At 44.2% G+C, this 17004-nt stretch overlaps 1 protein-coding gene across 1 annotated transcript; it reads left to right on the top strand.

Moving 5' to 3' along the window:
* The first annotated feature begins 233 nt into the window (after positions 1–233).
* On the top strand, positions 234–15330 carry LOC129841506 (prostaglandin D2 receptor 2-like). Its single transcript, XM_055909799.1, has 5 exons — positions 234–693; positions 10403–10629; positions 11109–11221; positions 12913–13061; positions 13850–15330. The coding sequence occupies exons 2-5, from the start codon at positions 10451–10453 to the stop codon at positions 14756–14758; spliced, it is 1350 nt and encodes a 449-aa protein (XP_055765774.1). The 5' UTR covers positions 234–693; positions 10403–10450; the 3' UTR covers positions 14759–15330.
* The last annotated feature ends 1674 nt before the right edge of the window (positions 15331–17004 follow it).

The raw sequence follows: 17004 nt of genomic DNA, 5'->3' as shown, positions 1-17004 counted from the left end.
TCTCCCCCTCCTTCCCTCTCTCGCTCCACCCCTTATGGTGACGAGCCTTGAGATAATGAGTGTGTGTCTGTGTGAAACGGGGTAAGAGAAAGAGACAGAGGTGTAGAAAGAGACAGAGGAGTAGAAAAAGACAGAATAGAAAGAGACAGAATAGAAAGAGACAGAATAGAAAGAGACAGAATAGAAAGAGACAGAATAGAAAGAGACAGAATAGAAAGAGACAGAATAGAAAGAGACAGAATAGAAAGAGACAGAATAGAAAGAGACAGAATAGAAAGAGACAGAATAGAAAGAGACAGAATAGAAAGACACAGAATAGAAAGAGACAGAATAGAAAGACACAGAATAGAAAGACAGAATAGAAAGAGACAGAGGAGTAGAAAGAGACAGAGGAGTAGAAAGAGACAGAGGAGTAGAAAGAGACAGAGGAGTAGAAAGAGACAGAGGTGTAGAAAGAGACAGGAGTAGAAAGAGACAGAGGAGTAGAAAGAGACAGAGGTGTAGAAAGAGACAGAGGAGTAGAAAGAGACAGAGGTGTAGAAAGAGACAGAGCAGGAACCATAGATGTCTGTGACAGAGCGAGCAGGATCATCATGCACTGAGGAGGGGGACGACTTTAATCAAACCACCTGAATACTGGAATGACTGAAAGAACACAACACTCCTACAACTGAGAATACTACAGTTTGCTTGGTGAGTGTAACCAGAGCTAACTCATCATCAGTAGCTACAGGTACAGAGAGATAGTCTCAGTTTCAACAGTAGTTAGTATGACTACACTAGTTATTATTCCAGGTCTCAGTATCAACAGTAGTTAGTATGACTACACTAGTTATTATTCCAGGTCTCAGTAGGAACAGTAGTTAGTATGACTACACTAGTTATTATTCCAGGTCTCAGTATCAACAGTAGTTAGTATGACTACACTAGTTATTATTCCAGGTCTCAGTAGGAACAGTAGTTAGTATGACTACACTAGTTATTATTCCAGGTCTCAGTAGTAACAGTAGTTACTATGACTACACTAGTTATTATTCCAGGTCTCAGTATCAACAGTAGTTAGTATGACTACACTAGTTATTATTTCAGGTCTCAGTATCAACAGTAGTTAGTATGACTACACTAGTTATTATTCCAGGTCTCAGTATCAACAGTAGTTAGTATGACTACACTAGTCATTGTTCCAGGTCTCAGTTTCAACAGTAGTTAGTATGACTACACTAGTTATTATTCCAGGTCTCAGTATCAACAGTAGTTAGTATGACTACACTAGTTATTATTCCAGGTCTCAGTAGGTACAGTAGTTAGTATGACTACACTAGTTATTATTCCAGGTCTCAGTATCAACAGTAGTTAGTTGCCAGACAGCAGTATTATGCCTAGCAGTGTTAAGGTGTTGTTTATAAGCAACTTTTAATCCGAACACTTTCATTCTACCTATTTAAAACAACATATAAACAAAGTGTAGATATAGAAAACACAAAAAATGTAATATAAATCTGGTAGCATTTCCACCCTGGCCCGTTAGACACCCTGCTTCTCTTCTATAAACTGGTTGATAAACTACTGATGACGGAATATAACCCTACTGTAACGAGAACCATGATGTTATGTAATAACTATTACATGATGCAATAATATCTGCCACTTAGCAGACGCTTTTATCCAAGGCGTACGTGTGGGTGGCCATGGGAATCCTGCCACAATCCTGCCACTACTGTAACGGTCCTGACCAGTTTTATGTTGTTTTTGTATGTGTAATGGTCAGGGCGTTAGTTTTGGGTGGGCAGTCTATGTTATCTGTTTCTATGTTGGTTTTGGTTGCCTGGTATGGCTCTTAATTAGAGGCAGGTGTTTTGCATTCTCCTCTAATTAAGAGTCATATTTAGGTAGGGTGTTCTCACTGTTTGTTTGTGGGTGATTGTCTCCTGTTTCTGTGTCAATGTTACACCATACGGGATTGTTTCGGTTTGTTCGTGCGTTTATGTAGTCTGTTCCTGTGTCGGCGTGCTTCGTGTATTTGTAAGTTCGTTTGTTCAGGTCTGTCTACATCGTTTTGTTATTTTGTTAGTTATATCAAGTATAGTTCGTTTTCGTCTTAGTTTGGTCTGTTTTGTTTATTTAATAAATAATCATGTATTCACAACCCGCTGCGCCTTGGCTCGATCACTACACCTCCTCTTCTTATGAAGAGAGAGAGGAATGCTGTTACAACTACACCATGTGCAGTGCTGTATTCCGTCATCTGAAGTTCATTAGGGATGCCAGGCAGTGTACATTTTGCAGTAGCTTGGTGGTAGTTAAAATAGTCAATTAAAATCTAGTTAGTGTTTTCAGTAGTTAATTGCTTTATGGGTGAAGTAGAAAATAATTTCCTTTCAGACCTGGCAAATTCTCACTCGAATCATTGTTTTCAAGTTAAACAGGCTAAATTACACGTTCTTTTAACAGATGACCTCAAAGGGTTCTGTTCTTGCAATTTGAATAGTATGACATTTCAGACTTACATATGATAATCTTTCACTGAGTATTTTGGATGTAGTGAACTTCCTTTTCAGTGTAACTTCAGTTAAGGAAACTATACTGATCAAAAATGTAAACGCAACATGTAAAGTGTTGGTCCCATGTTTCAAGAGCTGAATAAAAGATACCAGACATTTTCCAAACGAACAAATAAGCTTACGTCCCTGTTAGTGAGCATATCTCTTTTATCAAGATCCTCCATCCACCTGACAGATGTAGCATATCAAGAAGCTGATTCAACAGCATGATTGTTACACAGGTGCTACTTTGGAGCATTAGTAGCCAGCAGCATCCCACCCTGCATCCCACTGCTGGCTTTCCTCTGAAGCTAAGCGGGGTTGGTCCTGGTCAGTCCCTGGATGGGAGACCAGATGCTGCTGGAAGTGGTGTTGGTGGGCTGGTAGGCGCCACCCCTTTCCTCTATTCTAAAATTAATATTCCAATGCCCTGGGACATTGCAGGGTGCTGTCTTTTGAATGGGATTTTAAACAGGTGTCCTGACTCTCTGTGGTCACTAAAGATACCATGGCACTTATTGTAAGAGTTGGAGTGTTAACCCTGGTGTCCTGGCTAAATTCCCAATGTGGCCCTCACACTGTCACCTTATCAACCCCAGCTTATGACTGGCTCATTCATCCCTCTCCCCGGTAACTATTCCCCAGGTTGTTGCTGTAAAGGAGAATGTATTCTCAGTCAACTTACCTGGTAAAAAAAATAAAAAATAAAATAATTATAATAATAAAATAAACACATGTTCCAGAGTTGTGATGGGATGTTGTTCCAGAGTGGTGATGGGATGTTGTTCCAGAGTTGTGATGGGATGTTGTTCCAGAGTGGTGATGGGATGTTGTTCCAGAGTTGTGATGGGATGTTGTTCCAGAGTTGTGATGGGATGTTGTTCCAGAGTGGTGATGTGATGTTGTTCCAGAGTGGTGATGGGATGTTGTTCCAGAGTAGTGATGTGATGTTGTTCCAGAGTGGTGATGGGATGTTGTTCCAGAGTGGTGATGGGATGTTGTTCCAGAGTGGTGATGGGATGTTGTTCCAGAGTGGTGATGGGATGTTGTTCCAGAGTGGTGATGGGATGTTGTTCCAGAGTTGTGATGGGATGTTGTTCCAGAGTGGTGATGGGATGTTGTTCCAGAGTTGTGATGGGATGTTGTTCCAGAGTGGTGATGGGATGTTGTTCCAGAGTTGTGATGGGATGTTGTTCCAGAGTTGTGATGGGATGTTGTTCCAGAGTGGTGATGGGATGTTGTTCCAGAGTGGTGATGGGATGTTGTTCCAGAGTGGTGATGGGATGTTGTTCCAGAGTGGTGATGGGATGTTGTTCCAGAGTGGTGATGGGATGTTGTTCCAGAGTTGTGATGGGATGTTGTTCCAGAGTGGTGATGGGATGTTGTTCCAGAGTTGTGATGGGATGTTGTTCCAGAGTGGTGATGGGATGTTGTTCCAGAGTTGTGATGGGATGTTGTTCCAGAGTGGTGATGGGATGTTGTTCCAGAGTAGTGATGTGATGTTGATCTAGAGTGGTGATGGGATGTTGTTCCAGAGTGGTGATGTGATGTTGTTCCAGAGTGGTGATGGGATGTTGTTCCAGAGTGGTGATGGGATGTTGTTCCAGAGTAGTGATGTCATGGTGTTCCAGAGTGGTTATGTCATGGTGTTCCAGAGTGGTGAAGTCATGGTGTTCCAGAGTGGTTATGTCATGGTGTTCCAGAGTGGTGATGTGATGTTGTTCCACAGTGGTGATGTCATGTCATTCCAGAGTGGTGATGGGATATTGTTCCAGAGTGGTTATGTCATGTTGTTCCAGAGTGGTGATGTCATGTTGTTCCAAAGTGGTTATGTCATGTTGTTCCAGAGTTGTTATGTCATGTCGTTCCAGATTAGTGATGTGATGTTGTTCCACAGTGGTGATGTCATGTTGTTCCAGAGTGACATGTTGTTCCAGAGTGGTGATGGGATGTTGTTCCAGAGTGGTGATGGGATGTTGTTCCAGAGTGGTGATGTCATGTTGTTCCAGAGTGGTGATGTGATGTTGTTCCAGAGTGGTGATGTCATGTTGTTCCAGAGTGGTGATGTCATGTTGTTCCAGAGTGGTTATGTCATGTTGTTCCAGAGTGGTGATGTCATGTTGTTCCAGAGTGGTGATGTGATGTTGTTCCAAAGTGGTGATGTGATGTTGATCTAGAGTGGTGATGGGATGTTGTTCCAGAGTGGTGATGTCATGTTGTTCCAGAGTGGTTATGTCATGTTGTTCCAGAGTGGTTATGTCATGTTGTTCCAGAGTGGTTATGTCATGTTGTTCCAGAGTGGTGATGTCATGGTGTTTTGTTCCAGAGTGGGTGGATTTATTTAAGTCAACTAACCAGGATGTCTAGCTGTTCATGTACAGGCATGGCATACTAACATGTATTTAGTCTGGGTACTTTACTCTGCAATTTGACAGGATTGTGGGGGAGGTGTGTGAGAGAGATGAAAGACTTGTGTGACAGAATGAATGTTTATATGTTGTAATCTAAGTGAGAATTTTTTTAATATATACGCTGCCTTCAATGCTGATTGGCTGACATCTAACCTCTAACCTCGTGCGCACCCCCCCATCCCATCCCCACCTCACCCCAAATGAACTTGCCATGACACAGTTCTACTGTTGTTATGTTGATATCATAGTCTGATTAAATCATTAAATGGTATCTTTAAACCACTGGCTTTCACCCGCCTGACTTTGGCTTTGGCATGCCTGTGTGTTTTCAACAGGCCCTGTCTGTCGGAATTGCACAAGTGCTCAGTCATACCAAGACCTGGTCTGGTATGCAGCTAGGGGATATACTACAGCAACAAGTTCTGACATGTTGTTGCCACAGGAGGGAAAACCAAATGTTTTGACAGAGATCAGATCATCCACTGATACTCTACTCCTCATGAAGCGCTAGAGAAAACATGAGGAGGATATAGAGACAGGAAGTGGTGCTTCAACAGTAGTAAGAGGCTATATATAGTAGAGGGGTGGGATTCATATTCACACACTCCTCATGTTTTCTCTACTTCTACATCATCAGAGTTAACAGAGACCTAACAGCTGGGGAGAGTTAACAGCACATGTTTCATTTGCAGTGGGCATTACTACCAGTCCTCAAAGATGAAATGACCCTACTGTTTGAGAATGTTTGACATTTTCATCACGTTTTCTCATCAACGTAGATAAAAACACCCACAGTCAGGATGATCTGATCTCTGTCAAAACAAAAAAGATTTGAAAAGATTTGGTTTTCCCCACTGTGACAACATGTCAAAACATGTAACACACTCCTTCCCTGCTTCCTCGGTACCCAACAGTAAGACGTTGGCTACCGAGGAATACAGAGTAATACAAATACTTGAATCACCTTTTACTGTCAAACTGATGTTCATTTCTTTGTCTGAGTAGATATTTTTCAAGTTTGCATATTTCATGTTTCAGATTATTATATGATTTACATATTCAGGTTACTTGGTACAGTTGCAGACAGTTAGATGGGTCATGATTTACATATTCAGGTTACTTGGTACAGTTGCAGACAGTTAGATGGGTCATGATTTACATATTCAGGTTACTTGGTACAGTTGCAGACAGTTAGATGGGTCATGATTTACATATTCAGGTTACTTGGTACAGTTGCAGACAGTTAGATGGGTCATGATTTACATATTCAGGTTACTTGGTACAGTTGCAGACAGTTAGATGGGTCATGGACACTCAAGGTCATGGGACATTTTTACATTGTACAAAGGCAGTGTTTCTCAATCCTGGTCCCGGGGACCAAAAGGGGTGCGCGCACTTCTGCCTCCGTCCCACAACACACCCAACCTCAATGAAAGGCTTTAGGATTAGTAGAATAGAGAGTGTGAGATGTGTAAATATAATCAATTCATCTCAAATTTTATGAGACAAAATCAAATGTTTTCAAAGACAGAAAAAAAACAAAGGTTTTGACAGAGATCAGATTATCCACTGACTGGGGGTTTGTTTTTACTTTGATGAGAAAACATGATGAACATTTCAACCATTCTCAAACAGTAGTCATTTCATCTTGAGGACCTACAGTAATGCCCACAGCAAATGAAACATGTGTTGTTAACTCTCCCCAGCTGTTAGGTCTCTGTTAACTCTCCCCAGCTGTTAGGTCTCTGATAACTCTCCCCAGCTGTTAGGTCTCTGTTAACTCTCCCCAGCTGTTAGGTCTCTGATAACTCTCCCCAGCTGTTAGGTCTCTGTTAACTCTCCCCAGCTGTTAGGTCTCTGTTAACTCTCCCCAGCTGTAAGGTCTCTGTTAACTCTCCCCAGCTGTTAGGTCTCTGTTAACTCTCCCCAGCTGTTAGGTCTCTGTTAACTCTCCCCAGCTGTTAGGTCTCTGTTAACTCTCCCCAGCTGTTAGGTCTCTGTTAACTCTCCCCAGCTGTTAGGTCTCTGTTAACTCTCCCCAGCTGTTAGGTCTCTGTTTACTCTCCCCAGCTGTTAGGTCTCTGTTTACTCTCCCCAGCTGTTAGGTCTCTGTTAACTCTCCCCAGCTGTTAGGTCTCTGTTAACTCTCCCCAGCTGTTAGGTTTCTGTTAACTCTCCCCAGCTGTTAGGTCTCTGTTTACTCTCCCCAGCTGTTAGGTCTCTGTAAACTCTCCCCAGCTGTTAGGTCTCTGTTAACTCTCCCCAGCTGTTAGGTCTCTGTTAACTCTCCCCAGCTGTTAGGTCTCTGTTAACTCTCCAAGCTGTTAGGTCTCTGTTAACTCTCCCCAGCTGTTAGGTCTCTGTTAACTCTCCAGCTGTTTGGTCTCTGTTAACTCTCCCCAGCTGTTAGGTCTCTGTTAACTCTCCCCAGCTGTTTGGTCTGTTTACTCTCCCTAGCTGTTAGGTCTCTGTTTACTCTCCCCAGCTGTTAGGTCTCTGTTAACTCTCCCCAGCTGTTTGGTCTGTTTACTCTCCAGCTGTTAGGTCTCTGTTAACTCTCCCCAGCTGTTTGCTCTGTTTACTCTCCAGCTGTTAGGTCTCTGTTAACTCCCCCCAGCTGTTAGGTCTCTGTTAACTCTTCCAAGCTGTTAGGTCTCTGTTAACTCTCCCCAGCTGTTAGGTCTCTGTTAACTCTCCCAAGCTGTTAGGTCTCTGTTAACTCTCCCCAGCTGTTAGGTCTCTGTTAACTCTCCCCAGCTGTTAGGTCTCTGTTAACTCTCCCCAGGTGTAAGGTCTCTGTTAACTCTCCCCAGCTGTTAGGTCTCTGTTAACTCTCCCTAGCTGTTATGTCTCTGTTAACTCTCCCCAGCTGTTAGGTCTCTGTTATCTCTCCCCAGCTGTTAGGTCTCTGTTAACTCTCCCTAGCTGTTAGGTCTCTGTTTACTCTCCCTAGCTGTTATGTCTCTGTTAACTCTCCCCAGCTGTTAGGTCTCTGTTAACTCTCCCCAGCTGTTAGGTCTCTGTTAAGTCTCCCCAGCTGTTAGGTCTCTGTTAACTCTCCCCAGATGTAAGGTCTCTGTTTACTCTCCCCAGCTGTTAGGTCTCTGTTAACTCTCCCCAGCTGTTTGCTCTGTTTACTCTCCAGCTGTTAGGTCTCTGTTAACTCTCCCCAGCTGTTAGGTCTCTGATAACTCTCCCAAGCTGTTAGGTCTCTGTTAACTCTCCCCAGCTGTTAGGTCTCTGTTAACTCTCCCTAGCTGTTATGTCTCTGTTAACTCTCCCCAGCTGTTAGGTCTCTGTTAACTCTCCCCAGCTGTTAGGTCTCTGTTAACTCTCCCTAGCTGTTAGGTCTCTGTTTACTCTCCCTAGCTGTTATGTCTCTGTTAACTCTCCCTAGCTGCTAGGTCTCTGTTTACTCTCCCTAGCTGTTATGTCTCTGTTAACTCTCCCCAGCTGTTAGGTCTCTGTTAACTCTCCCCAGCTGTTAGGTCTCTGTTAACTCTCCCCAGCTGTTAGGTCTCTGTTAACTCTCCCTAGCTGTTAGGTCTCTGTTTACTCTCCCCAGCTGTTAGGTCTCTGTTAACTCTCCCTAGCTGTTATGTCTCTGTTAACTCTCCCCAGCTGTTAGGTCTCTGTTAACTCTCCCCAGCTGTTAGGTCTCTGTTTACTCTCCCCAGCTGTTAGGTCTCTGTTAACTCTCCCCAGCTGTTAGGTCTCTGTTTACTCTCCCCAGCTGTTAGGTCTCTGTTAACTCTCCCCAGCTGTTAGGTCTCTGTTCACTCTGTCTTCTTCTCTGACTATCGGTCTGTCTCTGAGCGTGCGGACGTGCAGATGTGCATGACTGTGTCTGTCTCACTGACTCACTAAATTAAATCAACTCACTGGTGCAATTATGCAACAATGTCTGTCTTCCAATGAATTAAAATGTTATATTCAATTCTGTTCAAAATCCACCAAGACAGAAAGTCCAATGATTCCAACAGCAAATAATTTGTAAAAGTATGGATGTCACCAGTTCTGGTCAGTCAGTACACAGTTGTCCAAAATAAATAATCCACATGATGAAACCCCAAATATATTCCAGTAGGACTAAATGCGTCCACATACACATGTTCTGTTTGCTCCTAACAGAACTTGGCGAAGCGAAGTGACTGTCTCATGCTCCCTAAAGACCTTCGCATGTAAAATTTGAAAAAAGCAGCAATATTACTGTTGTTTGTTCCTCTTGAGCCACCGTAGCAACAGCATAGACAGAAACAGCCAGAAACAGCAAAGCCAGAAACACTTCCTCAAAATTAATCTAGGCTAAAACAAGAAATCTGTCATTAATTTTGACGTTTTCGCTAAAGGTCTAAAGGTCTTAGTTGCGCAATTTTACATCGAGGTAACACTTCATGTTCCCCAACTTCTACTAGGAGTAGTAGTGCTGACCAATCACCAATGACTTCGGTTACCTAACCCTAATCCTAACGAAAAAAATGTAAGTGCACGAACAGACGAAGACCAAAACTAACAAAAACATCATAAAATGTTATCATAATACATGCCCAAACTGTTTCAAATGTAAAGCAGACGGTAAGCTTAAGAAACAGCCATCCAAACTTGCAGTAACAGTAACAGGTGTGAGCAATCAGTTGGCACAGTCATTCCCATGAAGGACTACAATACTTGCCATTGTTTACGAGTACAGTATTTTTCCCAGTAAGGTTTTGCAAGCAGGAGAATAAGGGTTCCAAGGTTTCCAAAACACATGAACAGGAAAAGACTTGGTCCACCCCACATCAATGATGAGGATCTTAAAGTTGTTAATACTGTAGTTGAATGTTATCACAGTTAATGTCGTGAGTCATGAGTACCCTATTTACAAGTGGATTATTTTATGTAATTGAAAAAAATATAGGCCCAGTAGTGGCTTTCTGCCCACTAGAGTACCTGTATGGTACCTGTCTGTCTGTCTGTCTGTCTGTCTGTCTGTCTGTCTGTCTGTCTGTCTGTCTGTCTGTCTGTCTGTCTGTCTGTCTGTCTGTCTGTACATGGAAAAGAGTCATGGGTAATGTCACCAGATGCCACAATGACATTACATGTCACTCATCTAATTCTCCCTCCCACCTCTTTCTGTCACTCTCTCTCTCTCACTATTTCTCTCTTTCTGTCACCCTTTATCCTTATCTGTGTCTCTCTGTCTCCCCCCCCCCCCTCTCTCTCTCTCTCTCTCTCTCTCTCTCTCTCTCTCTCTCTCTCTCTCTCTCTCTCTCTCTCTCTCTCTCTCTCTCTCTCTCTCTCTCTCTCTCTCTCTCTCTCTCTCTCTCTCTCTCTCTCTCTCTCTCTCTCTCTCTCTCTCTCTCTCTCTCTCTCTCTCTCTCTCCAGAGCCCTACTGTCTAGCTCCTCCTCCTCTCTGGTCTGCCCTTTCTACAACAGCATATATACCACCCATTCATCTTTCCCTCCAGAGCCAAGACTTCAAACTCTCCTCCACCTCCTCATCACTCTCCTCCAGGATGTTCAACTCCTCCTCCTCTGCGGTCTGTCCTCTCCTCCAGACCATGCTGAACCACTCTCTGAACAACAACACAGGGGTCAACCTGGTGGTGGTGTGTGTCCACGGCCTGGTCTCCTGTCTGGGTATCCTGGAGAACGCTCTGGTCCTCTGGGTGGTCGGCTTCCGCCTGCGCCGCCGGTAGGTTGGCTGGTGGTGTGTGGTTGCTGTGTGTGTGTGGCGGGGGGTTTCTTTGTGTGTGTGGGGGGCTTGCTGTGTGTGTGTGGTGGGGGGTTTCTTTGTGTGTGGGGGGCTTGCTGTGTGTGTGTGGGGGGCTTGCTGTGTGTGTGTGCATGTGTGTTCACAGCAGGGTTTGGCTCAATTCTAAAGGAAGGCAGTCAGTTCAGGAAGTGATTTGAATAAACAATGCAGAAATGTAAAAACCTTTGAAAGAAATAGCTTCTACTTTTCAGTTTTTTGCGAAGGTACTGAAAATAAATGTCATTATTTTATACTATTGAATTGTAATTTTAGTTGACTTCCTGAATTGTCTGCTGCTTTCTACCCTGGTTCACAGGTAGTCTCAGTGTAGTGTTTTCTGCTTAGACAGTGTGTGTGGCGTCCGGAGGGACCAGAATAATGTTGTCAATAACGTGAATCCCCTTATTTTCTCTTCACAGGACCGTGGCCTCTGTGTGGGTTCTCAACCTGGCCCTGTCAGACTTCCTGGCTACTCTGACTCTCCCTCTCTTTACACACTACCTGCACTCCTCTCACAGCTGGGAGCTGGGAGGTAGGCCCATATATCAGTCACCATTAGCGGAGTTGCCAACAACCAGTTGGGAAATAACAGTTCAGGGATATAACCTAGCTTCCTTTTCTGCTCAAATCCAGAGGTGGGAACTCTGCTCAGGCATTTTATTCTATAACCGCTGCGTTGGGTAGATGTGAATTCTACTTCTATGTGACGTCCTAATAATAGCGGGTCCCAGATAAAATGGCTGACAAATTCTGCCATTCTGATGACATGGGGCTTTATGACATCAGCCTCTCCATTGTTGTGTCTATAGGTACGCCTACGTTGAAATATATGAACAGCAATACGTAGGAGCTAAACTAGTAAGCCACTGACAGTGTGCATTAAATATATATGTATACTGTATGTACAAGATATGTATGGCATAGGTATTGGTAATGGGACACTACATACACAAAAGTATGTGGACACCCTTTCAAATTAGTGGATTTGGCTATTTCAGCCACACAGGTTTATAAAATCAAGAACACAGCCATGCAATCTCCATAGACATTTGCATTACAACGACCTTACTTAAGAGCTCAACGTAGCAACGTCATAGGATGCCACCTTTCCAACAAGTCAGTGTCACATTTCTGCCCTGCTAGAGCTGCCCCGATCCACTGTAAGTGCAGTTATTGTGAAGTGGAAACGTCTAGGAGCAACAACGGCTCAGTCACAAAGTGGTAGGCCACACAAACTCACATAACGAGACTGCTGAGGCGCGAAGCGCATAAAAATTGCCTCTGGAAGCCACTTCAGCACAAGAACAGTTAGTTGGGAGCTTCATGAAATTCGTTTCCATGGCAAAGAAGCCGTACACAAGCCTAAGATCACCATGCGCAATGCCAAGCATCGGTTGGAGTGGTGTAATGCTCGCTGCCATTGAACTCTGAAGCAGTGGAAACGCTTTCTCTGGCCTTATGCATCACGATTCAACATCTGGCAGTCTGATGGACGAATCTGTGTTTGGCAGATGCAAGGAGAACACTACCTGCCCCAATGCATTGTGCAAACTGTACAGTTTGGTGGAGGAGGAATAATGGTCTGGGGCTGTTTTTCATGGTTCAGGCTAGGTCCCTTAGTTCCAGTGAAGGGAAATCTTAACGCTACAGCGTAAAATGACATTCTAGACAATTCTGTGCTTCCAACTTTGTGGCAAAAGTTTGTGGAAGGCCCTTTGCTGTATCAGCATGACAATGCCCCCGTGCGAGCGGAGGATGTTATAGCAGCAAATAGGGAACCAACTCCATATTGATGCCCATGATTTTGGAATGAGATGCTTGATGAGCAGGTGTCCACATACTTTTGGTCATGTAGTGTATAGATAGACATGCTAAATAATAGTGTATGTGTCACATTTTTTATTTAACCTGTATTTAACTAGGCAAGTCAGTTAAGAACAAATTCTTATTTACAATGACGGCCTACACCGACCAAACCCTCCCCTAACCCGGACGACGCAGGACCAATTGTGCGGCGCCCGATGGGACTCCTGATCACGGCCGGTTGTGAAACATCCCGTGATCGAACCCGGGTCTGTAGTGACGCCTCTAGCACTGCGATGCAGTGCCTTAGACCGCTTCGCCACTCGGCCCCACATGAGATACGCCATTGTTGTTTACTATACAGCAGTATAGCAGTACTGTTTTCCCTTCAGGAACAATAAAGTTGATCCTATCCTCTAGGTCCGCTGTGCACCGCCCAGTCCTCAGTCTTCTTCCTCAACATGTTTGTGTCAGCCTTCCTCCTGGCGGCCATTTCTCTGGACCGCTGTCTCCTGGTGGCGCGGCCCGTCTGGAGCCAGAACCACCGCTCCATTAACGCCGCCTGGAAGGTTTTACTTTCTGTTTTGTTACGTCATTAGTTCTGTTACGTCATTAGTTGTGTTACGTCATTAGTTCTGTTACGACATTAGTTTTGTTCCGTCATTAGTTCTGTTACGTCATTAGTTCTGTTACGTCATTAGTTCTGTTACGTCATTAGTTCTGTTACGTCATTAGTTCTGTTACGTCATTAGTTCTGTTACGTCATTAGTTTTTTTACGTCATTAGTTCTGTTACGTCATTAGTTTTGTTACGTCATTAGTTCTGTTACGTCATTAGTTCTGTTACGTCATAAGTTCTGTTACGTCATTAGTTTTGTTACGTCATTAGTTCTGTTACGTCATTAGTTCTGTTACGTCATTAGTTTTGTTACGTCATTAGTTTTGTTACATCATTAGTTCTGTTACGTCATTAGTTTTGTTACATCATTCGTTTTGTTACGTCATTAGTTTTGTTACATCATTAGTTCTGTTACGTCATTAGTTTTGTTACGTCATTAGTTTTGTTACATCATTAGTTCTGTTACGTCATTAGTTCTGTTACATCATTCGTTTTGTTACGTCATTAGTTCTGTTTTCGTACGTTGATGATGTAATTATATAATGTATTATGATGACCTGTGAGCGTTTCCAGTGTCTCTGTGTTTAATCATCAATAGGGTGTTGCCCGTTGTTGTAATATTGTGGACACTTTAATAATAGCTATGTCTAAGGGGCATTAAGCAGAAGACATGTTTCTGTTAGACATCCATGCACTGGACAATAAAGTCATCTTCTAATCTTCTTTCTCTTCTTCCAAGGTGTGTGCTTTGGGCTGGTTGTGGGCGGCGGCCAACACCTTCCCTTACTTCCTGTTCCGGGCGGTGACGGAGAAGACGGATGGAAGGAAGCTCTGCTACCACCATTTTGGATTGTACTCGTCACCAGGGACGCTAGAGAGGGACTGTAGGGTACGGCAGGCGGCAACCGCCGTGTCCAAGACATTCCTGGCGTTCCTACTCCCCCTAGTGGTGATTGCAGGGAGCTACGCTCTCTTTGGCATCAGTCTGAGCCAGAGGAGGAAGAGGAGGAGGAAGTACAGCAGTAGTAGACTCACCGGGGCTTTGATTGTTACCAATGTGGAACGCAGAGAGTCAAAACCCAACACAAACACAAACACCAAATGCTCCACCCCCAACCCAAAAGGCTCCACCCCTACCTCCACTTCCGAGCCCGGCCTATCCCGTGGCTTCACCAAAATGGTGACATCAGTCATCGCGACGTTCGCCCTCTGCTGGGCGCCCTATCACGTGTTCTGCCTCATCGAGGTTGCCGCCCAGTACTGGCCGACCAAGGTCGTGTTGGTGGAGGTGGGGTTGCCAATGGCGACGACCTTTGCCTTCCTGAACCCGGTGTTAAACCCGGTGCTGTACGCGTTCAGCTGTCCCAACTTCTGCATCCGGATCAGACAGAGTCTGGGGGCGCTGATGGAAGGACTGGTGGAGGAGGGAGGGATGGGTGGAGCAGGAGGAGGGGGGCTGAGTATCAGGAAGGGGTGGAGGAAGGGAAGGGGGAGCCTGGGGGGGAACTCATCATCGTCACCAAGCTGTCTGGGGACTCCAGGTTCTCCGTGTCTCCAGGTAGACCATCTGCCCTCCTCTGCCTCCATCAACCACAACTCCAAAGCCAGTTGTGGACATCTGGAGCAAGGAGAGGACACTCTGAACTGACTATATACTGAGAATGAGACAACGTTGTTGACATCAACTGAGACAATAAGAATCACCTCTGTTGTTCTGCTGGCCTCCAGGAGTCCTTCCTGTGCTGTATGTTACTACATCCTGTCCTAATGTTTAACTGGTCCAGTCCTTCCTGTGCTGTATGTTACTACATCCTGTCCTAATGTTTAACTGGTCCAGTCCTTCCTGTGCTGTATGTTACTACATCCTGTCCTAATGTTTAACTGGTCCAGTCCTTCCTGTGCTGTATGTTACTACATCCTGTCCTAATGTTTAACTGGTCCAGTCCTTCCTGTGCTGTATGTTACTACATCCTGTCCTAATGTTTAACTGGTCCTCAACAACTGTCAGTGTTTAACTAGTTGTTTCTGTTTAACTTGAATTTGATTTTTTTTGTGACCGTTTATAGAATATTAATATGATAACTAAATGATCTGGCACTTCACAAAGAGTTCATTCTCTGAAATAATTTTGGTGGATATTGTGTGTGTGTGTTCTTGAAAGCAGTTGTCTATCAATAAAGGAATCAATCAGAATGTGATTATCAATCCCTTTTAACATCAGCAGTTTCACTCTCCAAAGCAGTCTGATTTCTGTATCTATATTGTATATGATGCTGTTGACCATGTTGACTGCGTGTCTGTATTCTGTCTGTGCATTGTCTGTTGCTGGCAGCACCTGGCCACTAAGTCACATTCTGGGTTTGCGTTAATGTTCTTGGCAAATAAAGTGATTGTGATTGTATCACACCAAGAGAGCAGTAGCTACATACAAGTAGGACCTGTCACATCCCAGACCTGTAGGCTAACAACACTCACTGATTGTGACTGTATCACACCCAGAGAGCAGTAGATACATACAAGCAGGACCTGTCACATCCCAGACCTGTAGGCTAACAGCACTCTCAGTTCAAACAGCTGACCCTTTCATCACATTTCAGCACCGTTGGTTTGGATCAATTAAATATATGATCCTCTTTAGCTTCTACCTGTTTCATCCTGCAATTGCTTTCTGCTTCACCTCTAGGTAATGTAAAATCATGTAAAACATGTTTTGATAAGGTATTGAATTTGGCGTTTACTACTAAAGCCTATAGACACATTAAATAATCCATTCATCATGTCAAAGCAGAAGGTTTTAATGTGTCTGTCCTATATCTAGGAGATGTAAGAAAGCTCAGGGAATACAGTACCAGCCAAATGTTTGGACACACCTACTCATTCCAGGGTTTTTCTTTATTTTTACTATTTTCTACATTGTAGAATAATAGTGAAGACATCAAAACTATGAAATAACACATATGGAATCATGTAGTAACCAAAAAAGTGTTGAACAAATCAAAACATATTTTATATTTGAGATTCTTCAAAGTAGCCACCCTTTGCCTTGATGACAACTTTAGACACTTGGCAAAGAGTCTGGTTCTGGGGATGTCTTCTAGTCTGATTAACAGCGCTGTAGCTCTGCTATTTTCCACCTCAGATGTGAAAGGCCGGTACAGGATTGAGACGTATTCCAAACCCCTGATATGTCTAGTTTAAACTGACAGATTTTGATGGGGATTTTTGCATTATGTTCAATAGATTCTTCATCAACCCTATCGCTTCTCTCTCTGCCTCTCTCTCTCCGCCTCTCTCTCTCTGCTTCTCTCTCTCCGCCTCTCTGTCTCTCTCTGCTTCTCTCTCTCCGCCTCTCTGTCTCTCTCTGCTTCTCTGTCTCTCTGCTTCTCTCTCTCTCTCCGCCTCTCTCTCTCTGCCTCTCTCTCCGCCTCTCTCTCTCTGCTTCTCTGACTCTCTTTGCCTCTGTCTCTCTTTGCCTCTCTCTCTTTGCTTCTCTCTCTCCGCCTCTGTCTCTCTCTGCCTCTCTCTCTCCGCCTCTCTCTCTCTGTCTCTCTCTGCTTCTCTGTCTCTCTTTGCCTCTCTCTCTCTGCCTCTCTCTCTCTGTCTCTCTCTGCCTCTCTCTCCGCCTCTGTCTCTCTCTGCTTCTCTGTCTCTCTCTGCCTCTCTCTCTCCGGCCTCTCTCTCTCTGTCTCTCTCTGCCTCTCTCTCCGCCTCTGTCTCTCTCTGCTTCTCTGTCTCTCTTTGCCTCTCTCTCTCTGCCTCTCTCTCTCTGTCTCTCTCTGCCTCTCTCTCCGCCTCTGTCTCTCTCTGCTTCTCTGTCTCTCTCTGCTTCTCTCTCTCCGCCTCTCTGTCTCTCTCTGCTTCTCTGTCTCTCTTTGCCTCTCTCTCTCCGCCTCT

Source organism: Salvelinus fontinalis, chromosome 42 (genome assembly GCF_029448725.1).
Source record: "Salvelinus fontinalis isolate EN_2023a chromosome 42, ASM2944872v1, whole genome shotgun sequence".
Classification (NCBI taxonomy): Eukaryota; Metazoa; Chordata; class Actinopteri; order Salmoniformes; family Salmonidae; genus Salvelinus; species Salvelinus fontinalis.
The sequence above is the reverse complement of the archived record's forward strand: the minus strand, read 5'-3'. Positions and strand labels throughout refer to the sequence as shown.

Excerpts from the sequence above, each read along its gene's own strand:
- LOC129841506 (XM_055909799.1), top strand. The coding sequence starts at position 10,451 with ATGTTCAACTCCTCCTCCTCTGCGGTCTGTCCTCTCCTCCAGACCATG. Across the intron at positions 11,222-12,912 it reads TCACAGCTGGGAGCTGGGAG|GTCCGCTGTGCACCGCCCAG; the intron begins GTAGGCCCATAT and ends CCTATCCTCTAG. Across the intron at positions 13,062-13,849 it reads CCATTAACGCCGCCTGGAAG|GTGTGTGCTTTGGGCTGGTT; the intron begins GTTTTACTTTCT and ends TCTTCTTCCAAG.